Source organism: Puma concolor, chromosome D4 (genome assembly GCF_028749965.1).
Source record: "Puma concolor isolate L17-30 chromosome D4, mPumCon1.1.hap2, whole genome shotgun sequence".
Taxonomy (NCBI): domain Eukaryota; kingdom Metazoa; phylum Chordata; class Mammalia; order Carnivora; family Felidae; genus Puma; species Puma concolor.
The window spans coordinates 44,633,061-44,658,527 of NC_141679.1; the positions used below are offsets into that span (position 1 = coordinate 44,633,061).

Below are 25,467 nucleotides of genomic sequence, written 5' to 3' on the forward strand. Positions count from 1 at the left end.
TTATTTATTTACTTTTTTATTATTAACACTTTTTTTTAATTTTTTTTTTTTTTTTTTTTTTTTTGAGAGAGAGAAAGAGACAGACACAAGAAGGGGAGGGGCAGAGAGAAAGAGAAGGAAACACAGAATCAGAAGCACACCCCAGGCTCTGAGCTGTCAGCACAGAACCCCTCATGGGGCTCAAACTCACGAACCGTGAAATCATGACCTGAGCTGAAGTCAGACACTTAACCAAGTGAGACACCCAGGCACCCCTGGCCTGTATCTTTTCATCTATAGATCTATTTACTGGGCAACTACTGTGTTCGTGTCACAGAGACCAGACCTGCAGACGGTCATCAGGTGGTGAAGGCCCTACCAGAGATGTGTCCAAGCTGGCAAGGGTACTATTCATATTCTGCACGGGCTTGGTATACTGTGGGGGAATCTTGCAAGAAGCCTTCTGAGTAGGGTGACCAACTTGTCCTGGTTTGTCTAGGCCTCGCCGATTTTAAAACTGAAAGCCCCATGCCCTGGGAACCCTCCTCAGCCCCAGGCAGACTGGGACAGTTGGCCCTCCGGTGGCAGGAGGGGAACAGAATGGAGGGTTCGAAATCTGCATACAGTTAAGATGCACAGACTTCTGCTCTTAGAGGGGAATGCCCCTTAGCTGTTTATGAACCTCCCGCTCAGGAAATCTTTCAGCCTGTTGCTTTGTCAGCATTTACCCTCTGCTTGGGAAAGCGCACATTCATGTGCGTCAGGAGGACATTGCCGTCTGTTCCTCCAGATTATTTTGGTGCGACACTTACGGAGGAATTCTTGGAATGAGGAAATTTCTAAGGAAATAATTAATACGTTTTAAAATTGTGGTTTCCTTTTAATCAAAAAAATCTGCTCTGCAGACATTAAGCAAACCTATTCTCCAAAGCAGTAGGCTTTAAAAAATATCCCTTGGCTGAAATATTCTTCAACTTGATTGATCCAGACAATGGTAAGGGGAAGTTCACTTCTCAGAAGAGATGGGGCCATTGCATGTGTGTTTTAACCAGGACTTGTTTGTTTTCTCTATTTCTTTAGGAGTTCCTTCCTCTTTTTGTCTTGGGGGGAGTCTCCCTCTAATTTTGCCTTTGTCTTTTCATAGATGGAGGCCTTTAAGGGGCATGGTGAAGGCCAGCAGTCACTGGTAGATCTGGGCTGGGAAGCGGCAGTAATGTGATTTGTGTGTTATTTGGGAGCGTGTATTAAGATGGGGCCTAATTAAATTGAACTCCTTAATACGTGCATTAAAAAAATGTTTGAGGGGCGCCTGGGTGGCGCAGTCGGTTAAGCGTCCGACTTCAACCAGGTCACGATCTCGCGGTCCGTGAGTTCGAGCCCCGCGTCAGGCTCTGGGCTGATGGCTCAGAGCCTGGAGCCTGTTTCCGATTCTGTGTCTCCCTCTCTCTCTGCCCCTCCCCCGTTCATGCTCTGTCTCTCTCTGTCCCAAAAATAAATAAACTTTGAAAAAAAAAATTAAAAAAAAAAAATGTTTGAGGGGTGCCTGGGTGGCTCAGTCGGTTGAGTGGCTGACTTCGGCTCAGGTCATGAGCTCGCGGTTTGTGGGTTCAAGCCCTGCATAGGGCTCTGGGATGACACCTCAGAGCCTAGAGCCTGCTTTGGATTCTGTCTCTCTCCCTCTCTCTCTCCGCCCCTCCCCTGCTCACACTCTGTCTCTCAAAAATAAACAAACATTTAAAAAAATAAAAAAAAAATGTTTGAAGTCCCATGATTTTCCTATAGGTATAATAGATGACTTCATGCCTTTGTGAGCAGTGTGTAAACACATTGAACAGTGATTAATGTGCACATGGCTGGTGGGAATGTAAATGGACAGAGCCAGTTGGGGGTAGGTTGGCAGTAGATGGTTCCACCTGGCTGAAGAGAGGGAGATTGCAAGGACTTGAGGCAATAAAGATATATTGGGATAACTGGGGTGCCTGTCTGGCTCCATCAGTAGAGCATCTGGCTCTCGATTTCAGGGTTGTGAGTTCAAGCCCCATGCTGGGTGTGAAGCTTACTTAAAAAAAGTTACATATATATTATATATATATATATTATATATATATATATATATTATATATAAAATATATGTAATATATATTATATATAAAATATATGTAATATATAATATATATGTAATACATATAAAATATATGTAATATATAATAAATATAAGATATATAATACATATATAAAATATATATACTATATATATGAATATATATAATATATATGTATATAAAAATATATAATATATATACAAAAATATATTATATATGTATATAAAAATATAGGTATATAAAATATATATATATATAATACTTTTTACCCCGGGGTAAAAAGCAAAATGTCTTCTATCCCCCAGCATTGTAGGAGAGGCTATAAATTGGAGCTCCTTGCACTGGGGAATGGCTAAATAAACCACTGCCATGTGCAGCATGTAGAGCAAGTGAGGTCAGTCTATCTGAACTAAGATGAAAAGGTTTGCATGGCCTGTTGTTGAACGAGAGAAGGAAGCAGAGTGAAGAAGTTATTATATGTGATGTGTGTGTCGTCCCATAAATGCAAAGAAAACGACCTGAAGGCTGTGAATCTGAGGTCGACGGTGATCTCTAGGGAGGAGGACAGCAAGGAGACTTTAGCTTTTTTAAACAGGAGAACACATTTATGTAGAAGGAGAAAGATCAGGTTTTAAGTTACCTATGGTAGAGCAGTTCCATTTTCTCCTTCTCCCCCCACCCCCTTCCTTCCTTTTGTGTTTAACAAAAGGAGAGCCACATTGAAATCATGTCCTACGTGCACAATTCAGGTACAGTTCAGAGCTTTTAGGTAACCACTGAGGAGTTAAGCCAAGGGGGTCAGAGTGTGACTAGGGGGTTGGCGGTGAAAATCAGCTCTGGGCAGTGGAAACAGCTCAGTGCTGGCCCCTGTTCTGTGGGTGACTGCCTCTTTGACCTTGGCCAGCCTGGGAGCCTTTCTGGACCCTCATGTGTTGCCCCTTGTAAAACAAGGGGTGGTCTTAAACCCTCTTATTTTAACTCTTAAAGATCTGTCATTCTTTAAACAATTCCTTAGAAGGTTGAAGGCTGTGGTCATGACAGTGAACAGCTTGCTGTGGGATAATGTACGTAGACGGTACACTGTTCCTCCTTACCTGCTTGGTGAAGGAGAGTTGGCCGTGTTTCTAAGACTGGAGACTGTACGCCAGCTGGGACATCTGAGACCATTTATTCATACTCTCACTCAGGGTCACAAGTAGCTCAGGGGCTTCCCATGTGGGATGGAGAAGATCCCCACTGGAACAGACTCACCAGGAAAAAAGTACCCTCTTCTCCAGAATGGTGCAGCCCCGCGGGGGATTTCAGTCTTAGATTTTAACCACAGGCACCAGCCCGGCTCCTATCCCGCTGCTGACGCAGGATCTGGTTCTCCTCTCTTTACTTACTTTATTTCCCTCCTACCCGGCCTTTCTCCCTTTCTAGAAGTGGTGTCACTTCTAACCGCTCTTGCTCCCAGATGGTGACAGGGGCCTGCATAGGCCACTGATGTTGCCAGTCCTTACCTACACACCTCAAGTCCTGGGGTTTGCTGATTGCGTTTTGATTCGTTGTGCACCAGTGCAATTTCCTGGGTCTGGTAAAGCCTTTCTACCCTGGTTCCTTCAGTTCACTTCAGACACCCATCCTCTTGGTTCCCCTGTGGCCTCCTCTGTACTGTTCAACATGGGTGACTGGTCTTCTGAAGGATGCCAGGCCCTTGACTTTCTGGACTTTATCTGCCCCATCCTCCTATCTCTGAAAGTTTTTTTCTAGTCTTGTGTGTGTGTGTGTGTGTGTGTGTGTGTGTAATCCTCCCACCCCTCCCCATTGGTGTTGCTCTTTTAGACTTAGCTGTGGTCTTCACGTTCTGCATACTTCCTGTGCCTGCAGTCACTTATGAGTCATGATTAGAAGTGAAACTTAAAAAGCTGCATGTCCCTACCACTTGGTACCTTCTAGGATGGCCCTATTTGAAAACAAAAACAACGAGAAAATAAGAAGTGTTGGCAAAGTGGTGGAGGAATTAGAGCCCTGGTACGTTGCTGGTGGGAACGTAACATGGTATAGCCACTGTGGGCCACCGTGTGGTGGTTCCTCAATCAGTCAGATATGGAATTACCATTGGATCTGGTGATGCCAGCTTGGGAATATGCCCAGAAGACAATGAGTAGTCAACAGCTTGTACATGGATGTTCGTAGCAGCACCATTCGTAACAACCCATTAATGAGTGAAGGATAAACAAATGGGGTATTCAGATGATGGAGTATTATTCAGCCACACAAAAAAGAAGGAAGTACTGATACGTGCTACAACATGATGAACCTCAAACACATTATGCTAAGCAAAAGAAGCCAGACACAAGGGTCATATATTATATGATTCCACCTTTATGAAGTATCCAGAATAGGTAAATCCGTAGACACAGAAAGATTAGTGGTTGCCAGAGCCTGGGGCAGGAAGGAGGGAGTAGAAGGTGCCTGCATACTGGGTATAGGATTTCTTTTTGGGGTGATGAAAATGTTTTGGAACTAGATAGAGGTGATGGTTGTGTATTATGAGGGTATTTAAGGACACTGAATTGTACACTTTATTTTTTAAATTTTTTTTTAAATGTTTGATTTATTTTTAAGACAGAGACAGAGCATGAGTGGGGAGGGGCAGAGAGAGAGGGAGACACAGAATCCGAAGCAGGCTCCAGGCTCTGAGCTGTCAGCACAGAGCCCGACGCGGGGCTCGAACTCACGAACTGTGAGATCATGACCTGAGCCGAAGTTGGACACTTAACCAACTGAGCCACCCAGGCGCTCCAAGAATTGTACACTTTAAAATAGTTAATTTTATGCTGTCTGAATTTTACCTCAATTAAAAAAAATTTGGGATAAAGGAACTGGCTATGACCACACCGCCCCCCACCAAAAAAGATTAAAAATAAGTTAAAAAAACAATTTCAGGTGAGCCGGCCAGCATGATAGTCACTAGCCACTTGTGGTTGCTGAGCACATGTAATACGGCTGGGCCAGATGGAGGTTGCTGGAAGGATGACATTCATACTGGACTTCAAAGCCTTATGTGAACAAAAGAATGTAAAAGAGCTCATTAGTGATATTTCAATAGTGATTATGTGTTGAAATGATACTATTGAGTATATTACATTAGATAACCTATATATATTTTTAAAATTTTTTTTTTTTCAAAGTTTATTTATTTTTGGGACAGAGAGAGACAGAGCATGAACGGGGGAGGGGCAGAGAGAGAGGGAGACACAGAATCGGAAACAGGCTCCAGGCTCTGAGCCATCAGCCCAGAGCCTGACGCGGGGCTCGAACTCAGGGACCGCGAGATCGTGACCTGGTTGAAGTCGGACGCTTAACCGACTGCGCCACCCAGGCGCCCCTATATTTTTAAAAGCAAATACCCCCTGGAGAGAAAAGAGGCTTCAATCCACACTAGAACCTGAAAATTTGATCTTTACCTAAGGTTTGAAGCTGCCCCCATAATCAAAGAGATGGGAAGGAGTCCCCATGAAAGAAGTCTTAAATTTCCCTGTATCTGCAGTTAAAAAAAACCAAAAAACACAAAAAAACAAAAAACATAAGAGCTTAGACAAGAGGTATGGCCACATTCCTCCCAGTTTGCAAAGAGCATATTTGGAACACATGGCTTTGTTTTTTGCCCTTTGACTTAATATTTCTTTTCATTTTACATCCCCCCCCCACCAGATCAGCAATGTCTTATTTTTCGTCTTACCGCCCATCTGCATGTGCTTGTTTCGTCAGTATGCAACATGCTTCAACAGTGGCATCTACCTAATATGGACTCTCTTAGTGGTAGTGGGTAAGTGGATTCATTTTCAAGCATGGGCTGAAAGGGAGGAAATGGAATTCTGCACACTTCCTGTCCTGTTTGAACATTATGTTTTGTAAACCAAAGTCACTCTGACGTCTCAGCCAACTTTTATTTTGCTTGCTTGACGCCAGAAGGAGGGCTCTTTTGAATACGGCCTTGATAACAAGGTTGACTGTAATTATCACTTAATTGCCTTCGAAGGTTTATTTATGTAATGGCTATTGGTGCTGTGCCAGTGCCATTTTCTGACAACTTCTGAAGACGATCACATGAAATGATTGAACTCTGATGAGACTTAGTGTAACGGATCAAAATTTAAAAAAAGAAAATTCTAGATGTTTGGAGCCTTCATTGTTCTGGGAAACACTTGTGCAATTTCCATTTCCTTCCACAGCAGGTTGGGAATACTTAACGGTGAGAGAATGTTGGCTCGTTTACTGCCTGTTCCCATGAAGCCTTGGTGGATGAGGACAGAGTGTGTCTAACTGTAGGATTATTAAAGTTCTGATGTGCTGACATTGGGTCCTGCTTGAAATCCGCTCTCTAGGGCTTCAAGCGTGCATGCCTAGGTGGTAGGGGTTTCTGCCTTTAGCTTCTGCTTTCAGTGCGAACGTGATCTTGTGACTGGGACAGTGGTTGGTTGAAAGGGCGGTCCTTCAACAGTGTATTGGATTTGTGAGTCTGTTCTTCTGTGGTGACCTTTGTGATTGGTTGTAATTGATTCTAGGAATTGGATCCGTCTACTTCCATGCAACCCTAAGTTTCTTGGGTCAGATGCTTGATGAACTTGCAATCCTTTGGGTTCTGATGTGTGCTCTGGCCATGTGGTTCCCCAGAAGGTATCTACCAAAGATCTTTCGGAATGACAGGTAAGCTCGTGCTAAACATTTTTGCATTCACTGCTAGGTGCAGTACCCAATATATCCACGTACGTATCAAGAAAAACAGCACACAATGTAGCCTAACTTTGTGATGAGCTTATCATATACTTGTTTAATATCCACCGATTGTTTAATCAGTTTGTTTATGGTCTGACATGATAAAGAGGAAATTTTAGTATACTTGAAGAATTTATATGCTAGTGGGGGAAAATGTCAAATGTCTCTCTTATAGGATATGAACAAAAGTGGAAAGATTTTCAGTGGGGGAGAAATTATGGAATGGTAGTTCAAAGACCTTTGGTTTGCTGCTAGAACATTTCCTCGAGTCCAGTCAAGTTCTACCATTTGCTAAGTTTACAGTAGAATTCCACTAAGGAATTAGTTCCTGCAGTTATAGATTCTGTAGTTGTCAAACGGTATTGGTTTATATTTCTGCTGAGATCTACACGCATGCACACACACACACCTTTAAGCTGGAAATTCAGAATTTCAAGAGTGGATGCATTTTATTCATTAAAAAACCTTTAGTGTTCATTTTTATTTTGAGAGAGAGAAAGAGAAAAAAAAAAAGTGAACAGGGGAGGGGCAGAGAGAGAGGGAAAAGAGAAGATCCCAAGCAGGCTCCGTTCGAACTCACAAACTGTGAGATTAGGACCTGAGCTGAAATCAAGAGTCGGACGCTTAACTGACTGAGCCACCCAGGCGCCCCAAAAGATGCATTTTCGCATCTATTATGATGCTTATATGGTTATCCATCAAGTATTTTTTTGAACACTTAACTATGTAATTTTCTAGGCACTGGGCTTTGGCAGTAAACAAAACAGTAGTCTCTGCCTTCAGTGAGTTTATACTGAAGTTGAGGAGGGTACAAACCAATGAACAAACAAACAATACAATGTTATGGTAAGTGCCATGATAAAAAGTAAAGCTGGTAAGGGGTAGTGGTGACATGGGGTGCCGATTTAGAGTTTGGTCAGGGAAAGCCTTTCTGAGGAGCTGTATGAGGTTTGTTAATATCTGAAGGAACAGAAGAGAGCCAACCTCATAACGATGAGAAGGGTTCCTAGAATATACTACCCACATATATTTCTCTGTAGGACACTGTGTTTTGTCACTATATATGGATGTAGTCTAAAAACATGGATATAATTAAGCAAGCTGTGTATACCCAGGGAAGAGCTCTACTGGGAAAATAAAAGAATTCCTTACGGTTTTTCTGGTACTGTGACCAGGAATAGGAGTTTTATAGGTGTTAAAGATGAGGCTCCCTTCTATGGATGGAGGTGGAGGAGTGTCCATAAAACACGCTGACTGCAAAAAGCACATGGTATCTTAGTTTGAGAATGAACCAATCTTTTTTTGAGTATATGTTTTTGTATATGCACAGAAATGCCTGGAGGAGGAAGACAGGCACTGATACCATTGGCTATTCTTATTTTTTTATTTTTATTTTTTTTAATATTTATCAATCTTTGAGAGAGAGAGAGAGAGAGAGAGAGAGAGAGAGAGAGGCCGAATGTGAGTGGGGAAGGGGCAGAAGAGAGGGAGACACAGAATCCAAAGCAGGCTCCAGGCTCCGAGCTGTCGGCACAGAGCCCGACGCGGGGCTCGAACCATGAGATCATGACCTGAGCCCAAGTCAGTTGCTTAACCAACTGAGCCACCCAGGTGCCCCACCATTGGCTACTCTTAGGAATGGGGTGGGGAGGGGAGAACCTTCATGTTTGCTTTTGATCTATACTGCTGTACAGTTTTTGTTTTTAAAGAGTGCATGTTAATTTTTAACACTGAAAATGTATTTTAAAATGAGATAGGGAGAAGACCTACTTCAAGTGAACGAGCTGTACAGTTTTTATTGTACAAGAAGGATTTGAATTAAATAGTATTTTGAGTATCATCGAGCAGCTCAGGTATCCTCAAGGTTCCTGGATCACAAAACCACGAGAGAGTGAGCCAGCTGCTTACTAGAAGTGATAAGAAGGGCATTCCTGGTCTTGGGAGAAATACGGTCTCCTTGGCTGAGGCTTTCTCCTCAGTGGGGGAGGGAGGCTCTCATGTGTAGCAGGTTGGTTTGGGCCGTCTCCAGTTTCCAGTCTTGTGCGTGTTCCGCTTCGGTTACGGGACTGGAGAGGAAGCACTTAGAAAGCCCTGGGAGGTGGAGAAGGGGCTTCCTGACTCTGGCTGAGAAACATCATTTACTTTTGGCCTCTCCTTTGGTGTCGAAGGTGCCCACCGCTCACCTCCATCCCTGCCCTGAGCCTGGGGTGTGGGAGGTTGAGCGCTGAGGGGCCTCTTGGTTCTCAGATCTGAGCTTTCAAGTCCTGGGATCTGAGGGAGAAGCTGTGAGCATGAGAAGAATGGTTTTGTTTGTTCATGGCCCTCCGGAGGCGCCACTTGGAATTCCAAGCAACTATTTTTATTTTTATTTATTTATTTACAAAAAAATGTTTTTAATCTTTATTTTTGAGGGAGAGAGAGACAGAGTGTGAGCAGCGGAGGGGCAGAGAGAGAGGGAGACACAGGATCGGAAGCAGGTTCCAGGCTCTGAGCTGTCAGCACAGAGCCAGATGTGGGGCTCGAACTCATGAACCACAAGATCATGACCTGAGCTGGAGTTGGACGATTAACTGACCGAGCCACCCAGGCGCCCCTCCAAGCGACAGTTTTTAATGTGTTCATGATGTGAAAAAGAAAAACTTTCTCTTTCTTGAAGGGAGAAGTGGGGAAATGTTATGAGCAGGAGAGAGGAAAATGGATGTATTTCTAGAAGCTTACCAACTTTTAACAACAAAGCCCATATCATGGGGCAGAGAAGTCAGTACCACTTAGGACCTTTTTCATGGCAACACCCTGCACGTTTTCTCTGGGAAGATGTGACCCCACTGTTTTCAGCTTGGGGAGAGTCCTTGGGGGCCCTGAGCATCCCAGATGTTTATGTCCCTGGCTTTGGGAACGCCCTGGGTTTGAATCCTAGCTTTGCTGCCTACAAGCAGTGTGACTTGTCTTGATTCTTTAGCTTTCTATTTCCTCTTTTTTAAGTTTATTTATTTATTTTGAGAGAGAAAGAGAGTGCGCACGAGCGGGGGAGGGGCAGAGAGGGGAGGCAGAGGATCTGAAGCAGGCTCTGTGCTGAGAGCAGACAGCCTGATGCAGGGCCCGAACCCACGAACTGTGAGGTCACGACCCGAACCGAAGTCGGAAGCTTAACCAACTGAGCCACCCAGGCACCTGTTTCTTCACTTGTCAAACCAGGGAAATAATCATCTTGTGAGGGGATCCTGCAGAGCACACATGGTGAGCATACAGAGTTAGCTTTCATTACTACCAATGGCATGTGGAGATTTGTGCCGAGCATTTCTGAGATACGCACATACATTGAAGGAGAAAGTGGGAATGAACAAAGAAGAGGGATGGTGTTGGGGAGAATAACACATTATAAATAAGGAGTTCAGGTCTATTCGTCCACCTTCAACTTGCCAGTGACAGGCAGAGCAAGACGACCAGACCCCTTTTTGTGAGCCTCACTGCCTGTGACATGGGGACGGGTGCAGCTCTGTGCCCAAGTGGTGGGCCAGACCAAGGACTTCACGTCAAAACCAGGGATTGTGTGGCTTCGCTGTTGAAATTTACCAGTTGACGTCTGTTTGTGATCTCGACTTTGCAGGAGTGGTTCTAAAAACACGTTAAAAGTAGTTCCAGCCTGAGATCTCTGGAGAAAGGAGAGCAACGTGTGGTGGCTAAGGGATTGTATCAGACAGGCATGGCTTTGGGTAATAGCTTTTGTTTTTAAAGCCCTGGTACCTCAGTTTGCTCATCTGTAAAGTGGAGATAAGAAGAGTACCTACCTCATGGGGTGGGAAATGTATGGGAAAATCCTGTAAGATATACACTACAGTGTCTTGTACAGAGTAAGGACTCAGTAAATGCTAGCAGTTATTACGAATGTCTAACATTGGTAAGTATTTTGAAGGTAAGGTCTAGAACAGCAGGGAAATTAACGTTTATGATATAAACAGGAATAGTTGGCAGGTCCTAAGAATCATCATACGCTCAGCTGTTGATGGTTATTAATAAATAAAACATTGAAAAAAATTTAATTATTTATCTTTACATTTTTTTTGTTATTTTTTTTTTTTTTTTTTGAGAGAGAGGCAGCGTGTGAGCAGGGGAGGGGCAGAGAGAGAGAGGGAGACACAGAATCTGAAGCAGGCTCCAGGCGCTGAGCTGTCTGTGCTCCAGCACAGAGCCCGATGTGGAGCTCGAACTCACAAATCATGAGATCTTGACCTGAGCTGAAGTCAGATGCTTAACTGACTGAGCCACCCAGGTGCCCCTTACTTACTTTTGAGAGGGGGGGCGGAGCAGAGAGAGTGGGGGACACAGAATCTGAAGCAGGTTCCAGGCTTTGAGCTGTCAGCACAGAGCCCAACATGGGACTCGAAGTCACGAACTGTGAGATAATGACCTGAGCCAAAGTCGGATGCTTAACCGACTAAGCCACCCAGGCACCCCGGTTATTAATAATTTTTAAACATTTTTGTTTTGAGAAAATAAACTCCAAGAACAAAGAACTATTATAGGCTAATTGTTTCCATTTCATAAAGATTTATCCTCCTGTGATTTTTTTTTTTTTTTTACAATTTTGCCTCCACATGATCTAGGGACAGCTCTCACTTTATAATCCAATTCAGTTTTTGAATCCTGAGTTGCATAGGTGCAGACTGGGGTCTGGCCATCCTGCTCTAGCTGGGTAACTTGTGGCCAGGGGCTTAGACTCTCTGGGTCTTATCAGTTCCTTACTTATAAAACAACATGGGCAGACCTTCCAGGACCCACTGCTGTAGTCCTATGAATATCATGGTCTGGTTGTTCTAAATAGATCATGTTTTAGTCCTACAGGGTAGTTTAGAGCAGATCTTAACCGGGGACATTTCCATCCCTTAAGAGACATCTGGGGGGCGCCTGGGTGGCGCAGTCGGTTAAGCGTCCGACTTCAGCCAGGTCACGATCTCGCGGTCCGTGAGTTCGAGCCCCGCGTCGGGCTCTGGGCTGATGGCTCAGGGCCTGGAGCCTGTTTCCGATTCTGTGTCTCCCTCTCTCTCTGCCCCTCCCCCGTTCATGCTCTGTCTCTCTCTGTCCCAAAAATAAATAAACGTTGAAAAAAAAAAAATTAAAAAAAAAAAAAAAAAAAAAAAGAGACATCTGGGAAGTCTGTGGATATATTTTTGGTGGTTACGGTGATGGAGTTTTATCATCCATAAAATCAATTTTACTTTGGAAAAAGGGCTAAGGGCACCTGGGTGGCTCAGTCAGTTAAGCATCCAACTTCAGCTCAGGTCATGATCTCATAGTTCAAGGGTTCGAGCCTCACGTCAGGCTCTATGCTGACAGCGCGAGCCTGCTTTGGATTCTCTCTCTCTCCCCCTCTCTATCCCTCCCCCTGCTCACACTCACTCTCTCTCTCTTGCCCTTTCTCAAAAATAAACATTTTTTTTTAAAAACGGCGGGGAGGCATTACCAAGTTTTTGCTATAGAAAAGGGGCACAGGGTCTGATATGGTTGAAAACCACTGCTCTAATGGGTGGCTAATGATAACAGTAGCAGCTTTATTATAATATTATATTGATGGTGTTGGGCTACCAGGGTTTGATTGGGAGAATTGAAGAAGAAGGGGTGATAAGGGTTCCCTGACCTGGTGCTCCAGTTTGAGCCCACAATGGGCTGGAAAGTTGAGAACAGGACCAGAGACCACAGTAGGAGTTGCCTGGTGTCACTGATAAGGTAACACCCTGTCAGACCCCGTCCCTCCTGGACATTCCCAGCTCTCTGGTACCCAGGACCCTGACTCTGGGGTCAGCGGGACTGTCCCTGTGACTTCTGTTGACTTCTGCTGGTTACAGATTTGTATGTTCATAGGTTGTTTTGTTGGCTAAGCCACCTTCTTGAAGCGCATTCCCTCACACCCTCTGGACCGACCTGGGAGGTAGTCCGCCTGTGTTCTCCTTGAAGAAAGCAAGTTTCGTCAGGTTTGCTGCCTTTGAACTGTTTGGCAGACCTCTACAGAGCAACAGCAGCCCAGATTTTCCCCGAGAGTAGATCTGATTCACAGTAATATTATTTAAAGTCTCACTTGTTCTCACATGATGGTAATGGTAACAGTAAGAGTGGATTTGATCAGCACATACCGTGCATCAGTCACTGTGTGAAGTGCCTTAATGCTCACGGGAACCCCACGGGGTAGAGAAACTTGGGGCTTAGAGCGTTTCGTGACTTGTCAAAGGTCCCACGGCTAGTTCGAGATGGAAGGAGAAGAAGTGACACACATCTGTTAGCTGGAACACCTGTGCTTAAATCGCCGTCGCCCTCACTAACCCACCCCTCAGCCATTGATCTAGAGAAGCGATGCAATTTAGGAATGGTGTTGTGTTTTTTTTTGGTTTTTCCAATCTGAAAAGGCTGAAAGGCCTTGGTGTGGTTCATAGAATCTCAAAACCCAGTGAAAGAGTTATTGTGGGTCCATAAGAGTTATTGTGGGTGTGTGATGGGGGGAGGGGAGCTGCGGGCTGTGGTCCTCAGAGTGGAGCAGGTAGCCTTTCATCCAGTAGCAAAGGCTGCCAGCCAAGGCCAGGAGGAAAACAGGCTTCTCCTGAGAACTTGCTGCCTGGACCCTTTCCCACACATGTATTTTTTTTTCTCTGGTTGAAGTTCAGGGCTACAATTCCTGTCCATTCCAGTCAGAAAGTTGGCCGCCCCATCAATGATTTCCTGTGCCTTGATGATAAATGGTTTTCCTCTCTAAGAGATAAATTTGTATTTTGGAGGTCTCAATGCACTTTGATTTCTTTATAATGGAATTTCATTCAAATTAGTTTCCCAACTGTGACCTGTTCCAGGGCTCGCGGCCAAAGTAAATTGTGCTAATGAGGAATAAAAGAAACTTCAGGAAAATCATGTGCTCCTAAATTTCAGTCATGGATGAGGCCTTAGGGATCATCTAGTCCAGGCTTTTCATTTTATAGATAAGGAAATGGAGTCCCAGGGAGAGAAGGAGGAACGCGTCCGGGATCACGTCGCCACTTCTGGCACTTTCTACTGAAAGCGCCTCCACTGAAGGGAGTGAGGATGGCATTTTTCTAAGATTTGTCAGGTCAAAGACTTGTCAACACAAAATTCCAATGCATGCTAGACTGTGACTTGCCAGGACATAAAGACACGATTAGAATTTTTTCTTAAGACTTAGTTTTGTGTACTAGACAGATTTTTTTTTTCCTTTTAAACTAGGGAGCTTTATGGTTTGTAAGTGGTCCCTGGTTTTCTTGTAAAAGTCTTACCCATTTGCCTTATAGAACAGGGCTTGACAAGCTGTGAGCCAAATGGGTCCATTGCCTGTTTTTGCAAATCAAGTTTTATTGGCATACAGCCGTGCCCAATCACTTACTGTCCACAGTGGTGGACTTGAGTAGCTGCGGAGACCTTGTGACCTGCAACACCTAAAATATTTACTCTCTCACCCTTTATAGAAGTTTGCTAAATGCTGCTGTAAGAGATCTGAAAACAATAAAAAGGACACTAAGAAAATAATTATCCGTATCTCACCCTCAGGGACTTACATGGATTCTCATTTCACCATTCTCCTGGCTTTTTTTTTTTAAGTTTGTTTATTCATTTTTGAGAGAGAGAGAGAGAGAGAGAGAGAGAGAGGGAGAGAAAGTATGAGCAGGGGAGGAGCAGAGTAAGAGGGAGAGAGAGAATCCCAAGCAGGCTGTGTGCTGGCCGCACGGAGCCCAACACAGGGCTCAGCCCCATGAACCATGAGATCATGACTGGAGCTGAAATCAAGAGTCTGACACTCAACTGACTGAGCCACCCAGGTACCCCCTGGCTAAATATTTTGAAAATTTCTGGCTACTTCCTAAGAATAAACTCTTAGAAGTAGAATTAGTGAGCCCATGGTTGTGAGTGGGTTTTAAACTCCTGGTACCTTGCGCACGACATCTTCTCAGCTTGCATTTCCGCCTGTGGTGCCTGTGCTTTGCCAGCATTCATCAAACAAACAAGACCTCCTTTGCTAACAGTTTGGTTTTGCTTCCATCGATTCAGGGGCAGGTTCAAGGCTGTGGTCTGTGTCCTGTCTGCGGTCACAACGTGCCTGGCGTTTGTCAAGCCCGCCATCAACAACATCTCTCTGATGACCCTGGGGGTTCCTTGCACTGTGCTCCTGGTTGCAGAGCTAAGGAGGTGGGTACCTTCATTCTTCCTGCCCACCCCTGAGGCTGCCCCTGGGTTGGGAACATACCGGCTTCTGGGGTTTTTGTTTGTTTGTTCATTTTTTACTGCCCTCAACTGTGGAAAAGGAATCGGACTCTTTACATAGAGTTAGTTTCTGACTATTGGATTGACAGCACATTTGATGGTTTGGTTCAAAACGTTAACGATCTCACTTCCAGAAAGAGGGGAGCAGCTGTTTAGTGGATGCAATATATCCCAGTGATCTGAAGCTAGCTTAGCAGGAAGATCTCAGGGACCTGGTGAATGCTCAGACCAGCCTGCCTAGACTTAATTCTGTACAAAGAATAGATCTGTTCCTAGGACGAGAATAAGGAGAAAAGTCCTAACGAGGCTATTGCATTCACACACAGAAGGAAAAATGAATGTCTATATACGAGGCAACATTGACTCCAGGTATAATACCGTTGACTGTGTTATTTTCCCTGAAGCTTAGTCTCTTATTTACAACCTATCAGGTAAAGCCTTTGCTATTTGCCTAAGGATTTTCCTTTGGGAAGTTGTATACTCAAGTTCAGGTTGATATCTACAAGTAGTTTAGCCTTGTGTGTACATGATCTCTTTAGCCCCCAAACACATCTAACCACTGTCCTTATTTTAATACCCTGAAAATGCAGCTTTTTCTTTGTGCCAGTGTTTAGAAATGCATTTTAATTCATGACTTTCTCACTGCTATGGATGTAGCGTGTCCTAACTGAAGTCTGGGGCCCCTCTTCCTTTGTGTGAGAGTTGCTCTGTGTAAGATGTTGTCAGCTCTCCCTTCAGTCTTTGAGAGGAGACATACGGTTCTTCCCACTGCTCTGCCTCTGGGGGTTGCTTTGAATGTCAGCAATACCAGGCAGGGTCAAAGGTGGTTGAAGAAGTATTTTAAGGCACTGGCTGGCAGAGGAAGGAAGCTGTCCCGTCTTGTCTTGTTGCTTTCCTTCGGTAGCCTTGGAAGAGTGGAAGAACAAGAGACTGGCTTTAGAACGCTAATAGATTTTTGAAGCTCTTTGGGAAACACACACGTTGTCAATAAAGAGATCTGAAATGAATTTGTAATGGTCCAGTGGTACTGGCTTATATTAGGCCTGATGTGAATAGAATGTTCTGGACGTAGGTTTCTTGAGAATTCACTGCAATCTAGTTCATTTTAACTCTTGAATCTAATATGTTTTAGCCTATAATTTTGTTAAAAAGTAGCTTCAGGAAAGAGAAAATATTTTTAACTAATAATATTTAGGGGCGCTTGAGTGGCTCAGTCTGTTAAGTGTCTGACTTCAGCTCAGCTCATGATCTCATGGTCGTGGGTTCGAGCCCCACATCGGGCTCTGTGCTGACAGCTCAGAGCCTGGAGCCTGCTTCGGATTCTGTGTCTTCCTCTCTCTGCCCCTCCACTGCTCACATTCTGTCTCTCTCAAAAATAAATAAATATTAAAATATTTAAACAAGAGCAAATGGGGTTGGGACAAGTGGTTAGGACAGATTACTGTTTAAATAAATTCTGCTTCACAAGTGTGATCTTTAAGCGAGGAAAAATTTCCCTTTAATACTCTAATCTTTGCACATAATTACAAAAGAAATCATCTGTTTCGTACTTGAGATCTTCGCCCCTGAAAAGCTAGCCATCACTGCAGCTGATTGGTCTCCATCATTGTAACCAATGGCAGCATCATGGGAAGTATCCCTCCATCCTGCTAGGGTCTGTCTTTCAGCCTAGGGATTATTCCCTTCTTTCTCTTATGCCTACTTTATTCCTGTAAATTGTCTACTGGTCCTTGATCCGCCTTTCAAAAAAAATTTTTTTTTAGTTTTTTAATTTTATTTAAACCCAAGTTAGTTAACGTACAGTGTGATGATGGTTTCAGAATTCAACGATTGATCACTTACAAATAATACCCAGTGCTCATCCCAACAAGTGCCCTCCTTAATGCCCATAACTCATTTAGCCCACCCCCCCTCCCAACACTCCTCTTAAAAGGTCTTTCCCTTTGGCCTGTAAAAACACTGGAGTCCCTCTTTCTTCCCTAGCAGTCAGCCTGGACTCAGTCCACGACTCTCTCCAGCCACCACCCTTTCTCTCCCTCATCTGTCACAGCCCAGCATCTTGGAAGTGTTTATTTTATATATATGTGTGTGTGTGTGTATAAGCGATCTCTATGCCCAACGTGGGGCTCGAACTCAAGACCCCAAGATCCAGACTCATACATTCTACCAGCTGCGCCAGCCAGGTGCCACAGCCCAACGTCTTTAAAAGTGGCCTTCATTTGCCCAGCTCTCATTTCTTCAGCCCGCTGCAGTCTAGCTTCTGTCCCACCTTGCTACCCAAGCTCCTCTTGGCTGTGCGTCCAGTGATGGTTTTTCAACGTAACTTACGTGTTCTTCCCTCAGCTATTTGCGCAGTTCACCCCCCTCGTCTTTGAAACCTTCCGAGCGCCTCTTAGGATGCCACACCTTCCTGGGATGCCACTCCCTCCACGGCTTCTTTTCAGTCTCTCGTGTAAGCTCGTTTGCTGTGCACCTTTGCGGGTAGGGGTCCCTTCAGGTGACAGCTCACCTCGGCTCTCCTCCCTCTACATTTCCCCCTGAAGGAGCTCATCCACAGCCTGCAAACATCTGCAAACAACTCCCAGCTGTGTGTCTGACCCCATCCTTCCTCCTCCCTCCACCACGGCGCATCTAGCTGCCTGTCCGACCTCTGTTCCCACCTGTCACAGCCATCTCGAGTTCAGCCAGATCACCGATCTGCCTTTTCCAGTTCTGGCTCTCCCAACATTTCCAGCAGCAGTAAATGGCACCATTTACCCATTTGCTCAAGACAGAAGCCTGGCTTCCTTTTCCTTTCCTGAGCATCCCCTCTGATCATAGTCCTTTTTCTATTAGTTGACATTACAATTGAGATTAAAGTTCAATATCCCCAGTGTGGCCCCTTGCTTGCCTCTAATATTTTTTGGAATTGTTTTAGCCAACATCGCAGTTAGGATGAAGTTCAAAATCCTGACGTAGCCCCTGCCTGCTGTAGCTCTTTCCTGCATGAAGCTCCCTGCTATACTCTGCCCTCAGCCGTTTTGACCTTCCCTATCCCCAAGGGGGTTTAGTTCTTTCTGTCCCCAGATCCTTGTTCATACTGTCCCCTTCCTTCTGACCCTTCTGTTTGGCTCACTTCTGGCTCACCTTTGACTCACCTGTTTTGGCTCAACTGTTTATACGCCGTCATAGCACCTCAGACTTCTTTCTGGCCCCCAGCCTGACTGTAATTAAAAAATTATTTGTCTGCTGTTTTGTTTACGGTCTGTCCCCTCTGCTTGATGTAGGCTCCACGGGCAGGAGTGGGGCCTCTACGTTCACTGCTGTGTCTCTGTCCCCACTGGGATCCCAGCAGGGAGAGAGAAGATGGTTGTTGGCCAGCTTTGATGCAATTCCCAGACGAAGAGATGTCTTTGTTGCTCTTTGCATTTCCTTCCAGGACCTTCCCCATTGTCATTAGCAATGATCTGTAATGTGCCAGCCAAATATTTCTCCTCCCACCTCCCTCTGCTCAGAAGGAACTGGGGAAGCTTTTGGTTTCTCATTAGCCTCATTCCTAAAGCTCGTTCCTTGTCTTTCCATATTTTCATTGTCCTTTCCAAACCTTCTCTCAGACAAGGAAGCAACAAAATTTTACTTGGGGTTATGATTGGACATTTACTGAAATTTGTGGTGGGGTCATATTACCCAGGGACTCAGGTGCATTTAACACCTTTTAAGGTTGGCGCTTTTCTTCTGATTATTAGGAGTCAGTTAAGGAAAACTTCGAGAATACAACTAAGGGTCAGGAAGAGAACTGTAGCCATCATCTCAGATTTTTTTTTTTATCCTAAAATAGGGCCCTCCTTGTGTCTATCACTTTTGTTCTGTTGTTTGTTTTTTTTTTCTCCATTTACCCTCACGTTTACATTTTGATCTAAGCCCTGAGAAATGGGAATAAAACCCAAAGGAACCCAGGTTTGGACAAGACCCACGGAGAGATATGCCTGGTCAGTAGCAGGCAGCAGGACCTGTCCCTCTAGAAACAGAGGAAGGGACATCATCAGGCCACCCTGAGACCTTGACTCTGAAGTGCTTTCCCCACATGTGACTCATCCCCTGACATTCTGCCTCTCTTGCCACTTCAGGATGGCTCTGCTCCTCCTCTGTCTCAGCTCCTCTTTCTCTGCCTCCTCAGGTCTCGGCTTCAAGGGCACCTTCTCAGATAGACCTTCCCTGACAGCCCCTCCCCCATTACACTGTCCACATTGGGGGCACCCGCCAGTTTCCTTCCTGACACTCGTCACTAGCTGACATTGTTTTTATTGGTGTAATTATTCGTCAAATGTTCACGTAGGCACTGCCTTTCTAGCATATTGTGATGTGTTCTGGTGTGCTCCTTAAAAAAACAAAAACCTACAAATTTTGGCTTAAGTTTATTTATTTTGAGAGAGAACACACGTATGAGGGAGGGGCAGAGAGAGAGAGAGAATCCCAAGCAGGCTCCACACCAGCAGCGTGGAGCCCTATGTGGGGCTTGAACTCATGAACCCTTGAGATTATGACCTGAGCCGAAACCAAGAGTCGGACGCTGAACCGACTGAGCCACCCAGCTGCCCCCAAAGTTTCTAGGTTTAATTGAGTGTACATGGGTCCTCTTTTGTACCAGATTGGCCATATTTGTTGACATTTGTTTTTGTCCATTTTCATTTTAAAATGGCAAGGCAAGGGTCCTGTTCATTTTGCCTTTTGTAGTGCCTGGCATGGCTTCAGAGAATTTGGTACACAGTCAGCATGGTTACTTTTTTTTTTTTAATCCAGAAAAAAAAAAAATGTGTTCCTAAGATCGCTAGGATCTCATTAACATTTTCCTTTACTACCTTGTTTTATCTATTCATCCAGCAAGCATTTATATCATGCCTATCCTGGGCTGGGCACTGCACACACTCGGGGGGCAGGTGTGGCTCTTCTCTCACTGATCTTGCAGTCTGGTTGGATACTAGACATTTGACAAATAATTACACCAATAAAAACAACGTCAGCTAGTGACGAGGGTCAGGAAGGAAACTGGCGGGTGCCCCCGATGCGGACAGTGTAATGGAGGAGGAGTGGTCAGGGAAAGTCTATCTGAGAAGGTGCCCTTGAAGCTGAGACCTGAGGAGGCAGAGAAAGAGGAGCTGAGACAGAGGAGGAGCAGAGCCTCTGTGAGGGAGCAGCAGGTCTAAGAGTGCGCTGTTCAACAAAGCTAAGTCGGAATTGAGTCGCTCCGATCAGGGGCCTCTGTTGTCCCAAAACATGTTTTGAAAAATTTTCAAGGAATGCATTTAGCTCTACAAAAGGGTATTTCAGTTTATTTTTTTCTGAGTAGGACTTTCTGAACGTACTGCCCATCCTGTTTTCACCGAGGCTTTTACTGATGCCTCTGCCAGGCAGCTGGGAAAGGTACCAGCAAGTGAGGCTTCGGACACCTTACTTGTTCAACAAATATGAACAAATAAACATGACCCCCTTCTCGGGTACAGATGTCACATTGGACCCTGGGACCGGGAAAGAGAGCTTGATTGACTGAGGAGTGGCCCGTGGGGGAGGGAGGGGGAAGGAGACTCTGAGGGAGGGTTTAGAAGGACCCTCAGCCACCAGCTGCCTCTGGACATTCCTCCCTAGGAACAGAAGTCACCCCGTTATGAGTGATTCGGGAACAACAAAAGGAAAATAGCAGTTGAAATTTCTTTGGGCTGTTAGTATTTGTTTCCGAAAAGCATTTTGTCCTAGCGTAGGTCAGAGTTCTTTCCTTCATTCAGCAAAGAGTGGGAGCCCTCTGTGTGCCCAGTGTTGTACCAGGGGAAGACCAGCTATCAACAAATAGCTACGACATGAAGGATGCTAGAAGGCTTATAATCCCTACAGAGGACATGACAGGAGAGGAGGGGGTAATGGGGAATTGGGAGGAATCACTTAGGGGGTGGAGACAGGTGGTCCAATGGTTAAAGACAGTGATCAGGAAAGGGTTTACTGAGTGACATTTGAGCAGAGACTTGGGAGACAGTGAGCCATGTGGTTTTGTGTGAAAGAACATTCCAGGTGGCAGCAGCAGCCGATGCTGAGGTCTGGGGAACACGCCCGGGATATCTGACGAGCACAAGGATCCCCGGATGGCGTGGTGGATAAGCAGAGGCAGCGAGGGGCAGAGTATGTAGGAGAGAAGGTGGAGGGCAGAGGAGAAGCCGGGACGTGTGGGACCTTGTGGGCTTTCCCTCTGGTCGGAAAGGAAGACACGGGAGGCTTTGAACGTAGCGTGGAGAATGGACCATGGGAATGAGGGTGGGAGGACACAGTTGCCATAACTCAGGCAGGAGAGGACGGTGGCCTGGACTCAGGCGGGGGTGGTAGGAGAGGCCAGCTTTTGGGTATATATTGAAGGCAGAGCTGCTGTGGGGTGTGTGGAAAGAGAACAAGGACTCCAAGACTCTTGGCCTGAGCTTCCGAAAGCATGGAAGATTCTTTGGAGGGGGCAGGGGGAGATCAGGAGTGCATTATGGACATGTTCAGTTTAGGTCCATAGCACACGTGGGTAGACACGTCAAGGCGGTCAGGTATGTGAGTGAGTCAGGGAGAGGCCTGGATGAGACACATTGGGGGCCATCTGTGTATGCATGGTGTCTATATCCACAAGCTTGTGGGGTGACAGTATGTTGGGCTGGACCTCCAGTGCCAAGGGCCTAGGGGGATGTGAGGAGCCAGAGGAAAGTGGCCAGCGAGCAGGGTGGCAACCAAGCCTGATGGCGACCTGCTTTCTGGATCCCTGTGCAGGTGCGATAACGTGCGTGTATTTAAGCTGGGACTCTTCTCCGGCCTCTGGTGGACCCTTGCGCTCTTCTGCTGGATCAGTGACCGAGCCTTCTGTGAGCTGTTGTCGTCCTTCCACTTCCCCTACCTGCACTGCGTGTGGTAAGCCCCAGCGACCCCACGGGGATCTGTGCTTGTTGTCAGGCATCATTCTCCCTGCAGGGTGCGCAGGTGTGTGAGGGGGACAGCACAGGCTGAGCGCCTTTCTCCTCACACAGACCGTCAGGAAAGTGCTCAAAGGCAGAAGGTGCTCCAGGGAGCAGGCTTAGCCAGAACTAAAAGACCTAATTGTGCGTGTTTCAAGTCTGCGGTCTCTTACCTTTAGCTCCATTACTAAAGCATAAAGGAGCTTGAAAACCGAATCTGTAACCTGAGCTGTAGCTAGATCTCTAGGGAGGGGGGCGGGGGTGGGGGGTAAGGCTTGGGACAGATAGGATGTGGGGCCTGGGATGCCCAGGTGACAGCATCACAGGTCATCTAGGGACAGTCTCAGCCACTCCCTTTCCAGACAGAGACGGATGCCCAGAAGGGGAAAGCGAACTAATGCTTCACCTGGGCGTTCAGTCATAGGGAGTTGGAGCATCTATGCATTGGAATGCTCAGGTTACACGGTGAAGTTTGGGAATAAAAAGCAGCACGTGGTTTACTGAGCAACACTCAACAGTTTCCACTCAGGAAGCTGAGGGAGGAAGTCAGAGCGGTTTCTTCCCGGGAACTGCTTTAGTGACAAACCCAGAGTCCTGTTTCCCTCCACCCGCCACGACTTCTGATTGCAAGAGATAACAAGGACCAAGAGACATCTGCTTTAGGACGGCCCTTGTCAGTTGAGAGCACCCAGGGAGAATTCTAGTGGTGAGGAGTTGGAAAAACTCTATCAGATCCAAGATTCAGAACAAGCTTGACTTCTGTCAGGCGATGCCTAGGACTCTGGTTTGGGAGAACTCGTATGAATTCCTTTGAACATGAGAATTTGTAATATATCTAGCAGGAGACACAATCTGCTCTCAGTGGAAGGCTTGGGGACTCCCAGGACTGTTCGCAGAAGACAAAGTAAAACAGCACAAACTGGAGATTCTAGTCTGAGGGTCCTTTACCTGATATTTTTTAGGTTCAACCTCGACTTACAGTGTATAGATTCACTAGTATGAGTTTGTTGAGTTATAATGGAGATAATAAAATGCAGATTTTTTTAAATGTTTATTTTTGAAAGAGATCAAGGAAGGGGGGAAGGGCAGAGAGAGACAGAGACAGAAACAGAGCTCAAGAGGGGTGGGGCAGAGAAAGAGAGACAGAGAGACAGAGTGAGAGCAGGGGAGAGGCAGAGAGAGAGGGAGGCACAGATACTGAAGCATGGTCCAGGCTGCAAGCTGTCAGCACAGAGCCTGATGCGGGGCTCGAACTCACAGACTTTGAGATCATGACCTGAGCTGAAGTTGGATGCTTAACTGACTGAGCCACCCAGGTGCCCCTAAAATGTAGATTTTAAGTGTATGATTTGATGAGTTTTGATAAATGTGTACACGTGTGTAAAGACCTCATTCAAGATGTAGTACATTTTTATTAATCCAATTTTAACAGTTTAAGCAAAATTTAAAAATTAGACTGTAATAACTTTGGCTCAAACTTAATTTGTTTCTAAGTGTTGTGTACTTCCTGCCTTGTTTTTCAAAGGTGAAAAACATCTTTTTGTACCAGTTGGGACGTTTTAAGAACAAATTTAGGGGCGCCTGGGTGGCGCAGTCGGTTAAGCGTCCGACTTCAGCCAGGTCACGATCTCACGGTCCGTGAGTTCGAGCCCCGCGTCAGGCTCTGGGCTGATGGCTCAGAGCCTGGAGCCTGTTTCCGATTCTGTGTCTCCCTCTCTCTCTGCCCCTCCCCCGTTCATGCTCTGTCTCTCTCTGTCCCAAAAATAAATTAAAAAAAAAAAAAAAATTAAAAAAAAAAAAAAAGAACAAATTTAAACCGAAGTATAGAGAGAGGCTCTCATAATTCTGTCTGCCAATGAGTGATAACCATTGTTCTCAACCTGAGGTTTATTCTTCTGGATTTTCAGATTTGTTTATTTAAGTAATTTCTGCACAATGGGACTCTAAACTCACGACCCCGAGAATCAAGGGTCATACGTGCTACGGACTGAGCCAGCCAAGTGCCCTTTCTTCCAGATTTTTGTCTATTTCTCTAATTCTACCTTTACTTATTTAAAAAAATGTTTTAAGTTTATTTATTTTGAGGTGGGGGTGGGGAGGCTCAGGGAGGGCAGATAGAGAGGGAGAGAGAGTCCCAAGCAGGCTCTGCATTGTCAGCACAGAGCCCAACGTAGGGCTAGAACCCACGAACTGCGGGATCATGACTTGAGCCGTAATAGAGTCAGACACTTGACTGAGCCACTCAGGCTCCCCTCTAATTCTGCTTTTAAAGAACAATTCTATATATGATGCAAATGATCTTTTTTTTTTTAAGAGAATACTAGATATATTTACATCGATATATCTAGATATCTATCTAGATATCTATGTATCTAGATATAATGTCCAAATTCAGGGAGATTATCTAGATCCAGGGAGATTATATTAATGAACCCTTTTTATTTTTTTATTTATTTATTTTTTTAAATTTTTTTTTTTTCAACGTTTATTTATTTTTGGGACAGAGAGAGACAGAGCATGAACGGGGGAGGGGCAGAGAGAGAGGGAGACACAGAATCAGAAACAGGCTCCAGGCTCTGAGCCATCAGCCCAGAGCCCGACGCGGGGCTCGAACTCACGGACCGCGAGATCGTGACCTGGCCGAAGTCGGACGCTTAACTGACTGCGCCACCCAGGCGCCCCAATGAACCCTTTTTAAAAGTCTGTAAGATAATGCCTTTTACCCATATTGTCCTATATACTAGATATTATTAAGTCTTGAATCTTAACCTGATTAAAAATATTTTTATTTTCATGTCTTTGTAAGAAAAATGGCCTTCTTGTTGAACATCTTTTCCAACATAAGCTTACTCTTTGTATTTCTTCTCTTGAAAGGAGCCTTTTTGTTGGTCTTCTCTGCAGAGTATTTCTATTTTTAAAAATGTTTGTCTAGCACCTAGTGCCTGGCACATAGTAGGAGGCAGTCATTACGGTCCCATAACTAGGTGTGTGTGTCATGCAAATTTGCATCATTTTCAAGAGTATGGAGGGTACTACATTGAGCCCTCCTGGGGGCAACATCCAGCATCAGTAATTATCTGCCTGAGGCCAATCTCGACCTTGCTGTCTTCATCCACTGCCCACTCCCACACTGATGGTTTTAAAGGGCATCCTGTGAAATGATTACTTTTTGAGAGTTCTTTGGAATATAGGGATTTTAACTCTTTGGTCATGTGAGTACAAATTCCCCCCCACCCCTTTCCATTTGTCTTTGAGTATATAATGATATTTTGGGGCCATGTTGATTTTAAACATTCATGTTCCAACATCTGTCAGTCTTTTCCTGTAGGGTTTCTGGGCTTTGTGTCAGTATCAGAAAGGCCTCAGCCACCGAAGTTTATAAAAACACTTTCTTTGATTATATTTAAGAAATAGAT

The 25,467-nt window shown here is 45.1% G+C and overlaps 1 protein-coding gene across 1 annotated transcript in view; it reads left to right on the forward strand.

Moving 5' to 3' along the window:
- The window catches only part of ACER2 (alkaline ceramidase 2), a 36,549-nt gene that overhangs the window by 4,485 nt on the left and 6,597 nt on the right, over positions 1-25,467 (forward strand). The window contains exons 2-5 of the mRNA XM_086685386.1: positions 5,781-5,895; positions 6,635-6,776; positions 14,889-15,026; positions 21,870-22,007. Of these exons, the coding sequence (XP_086541512.1) occupies positions 5,781-5,895; positions 6,635-6,776; positions 14,889-15,026; positions 21,870-22,007 (533 nt within the window). The remainder of the gene's footprint in view (positions 1-5,780; positions 5,896-6,634; positions 6,777-14,888; positions 15,027-21,869; positions 22,008-25,467) is intronic.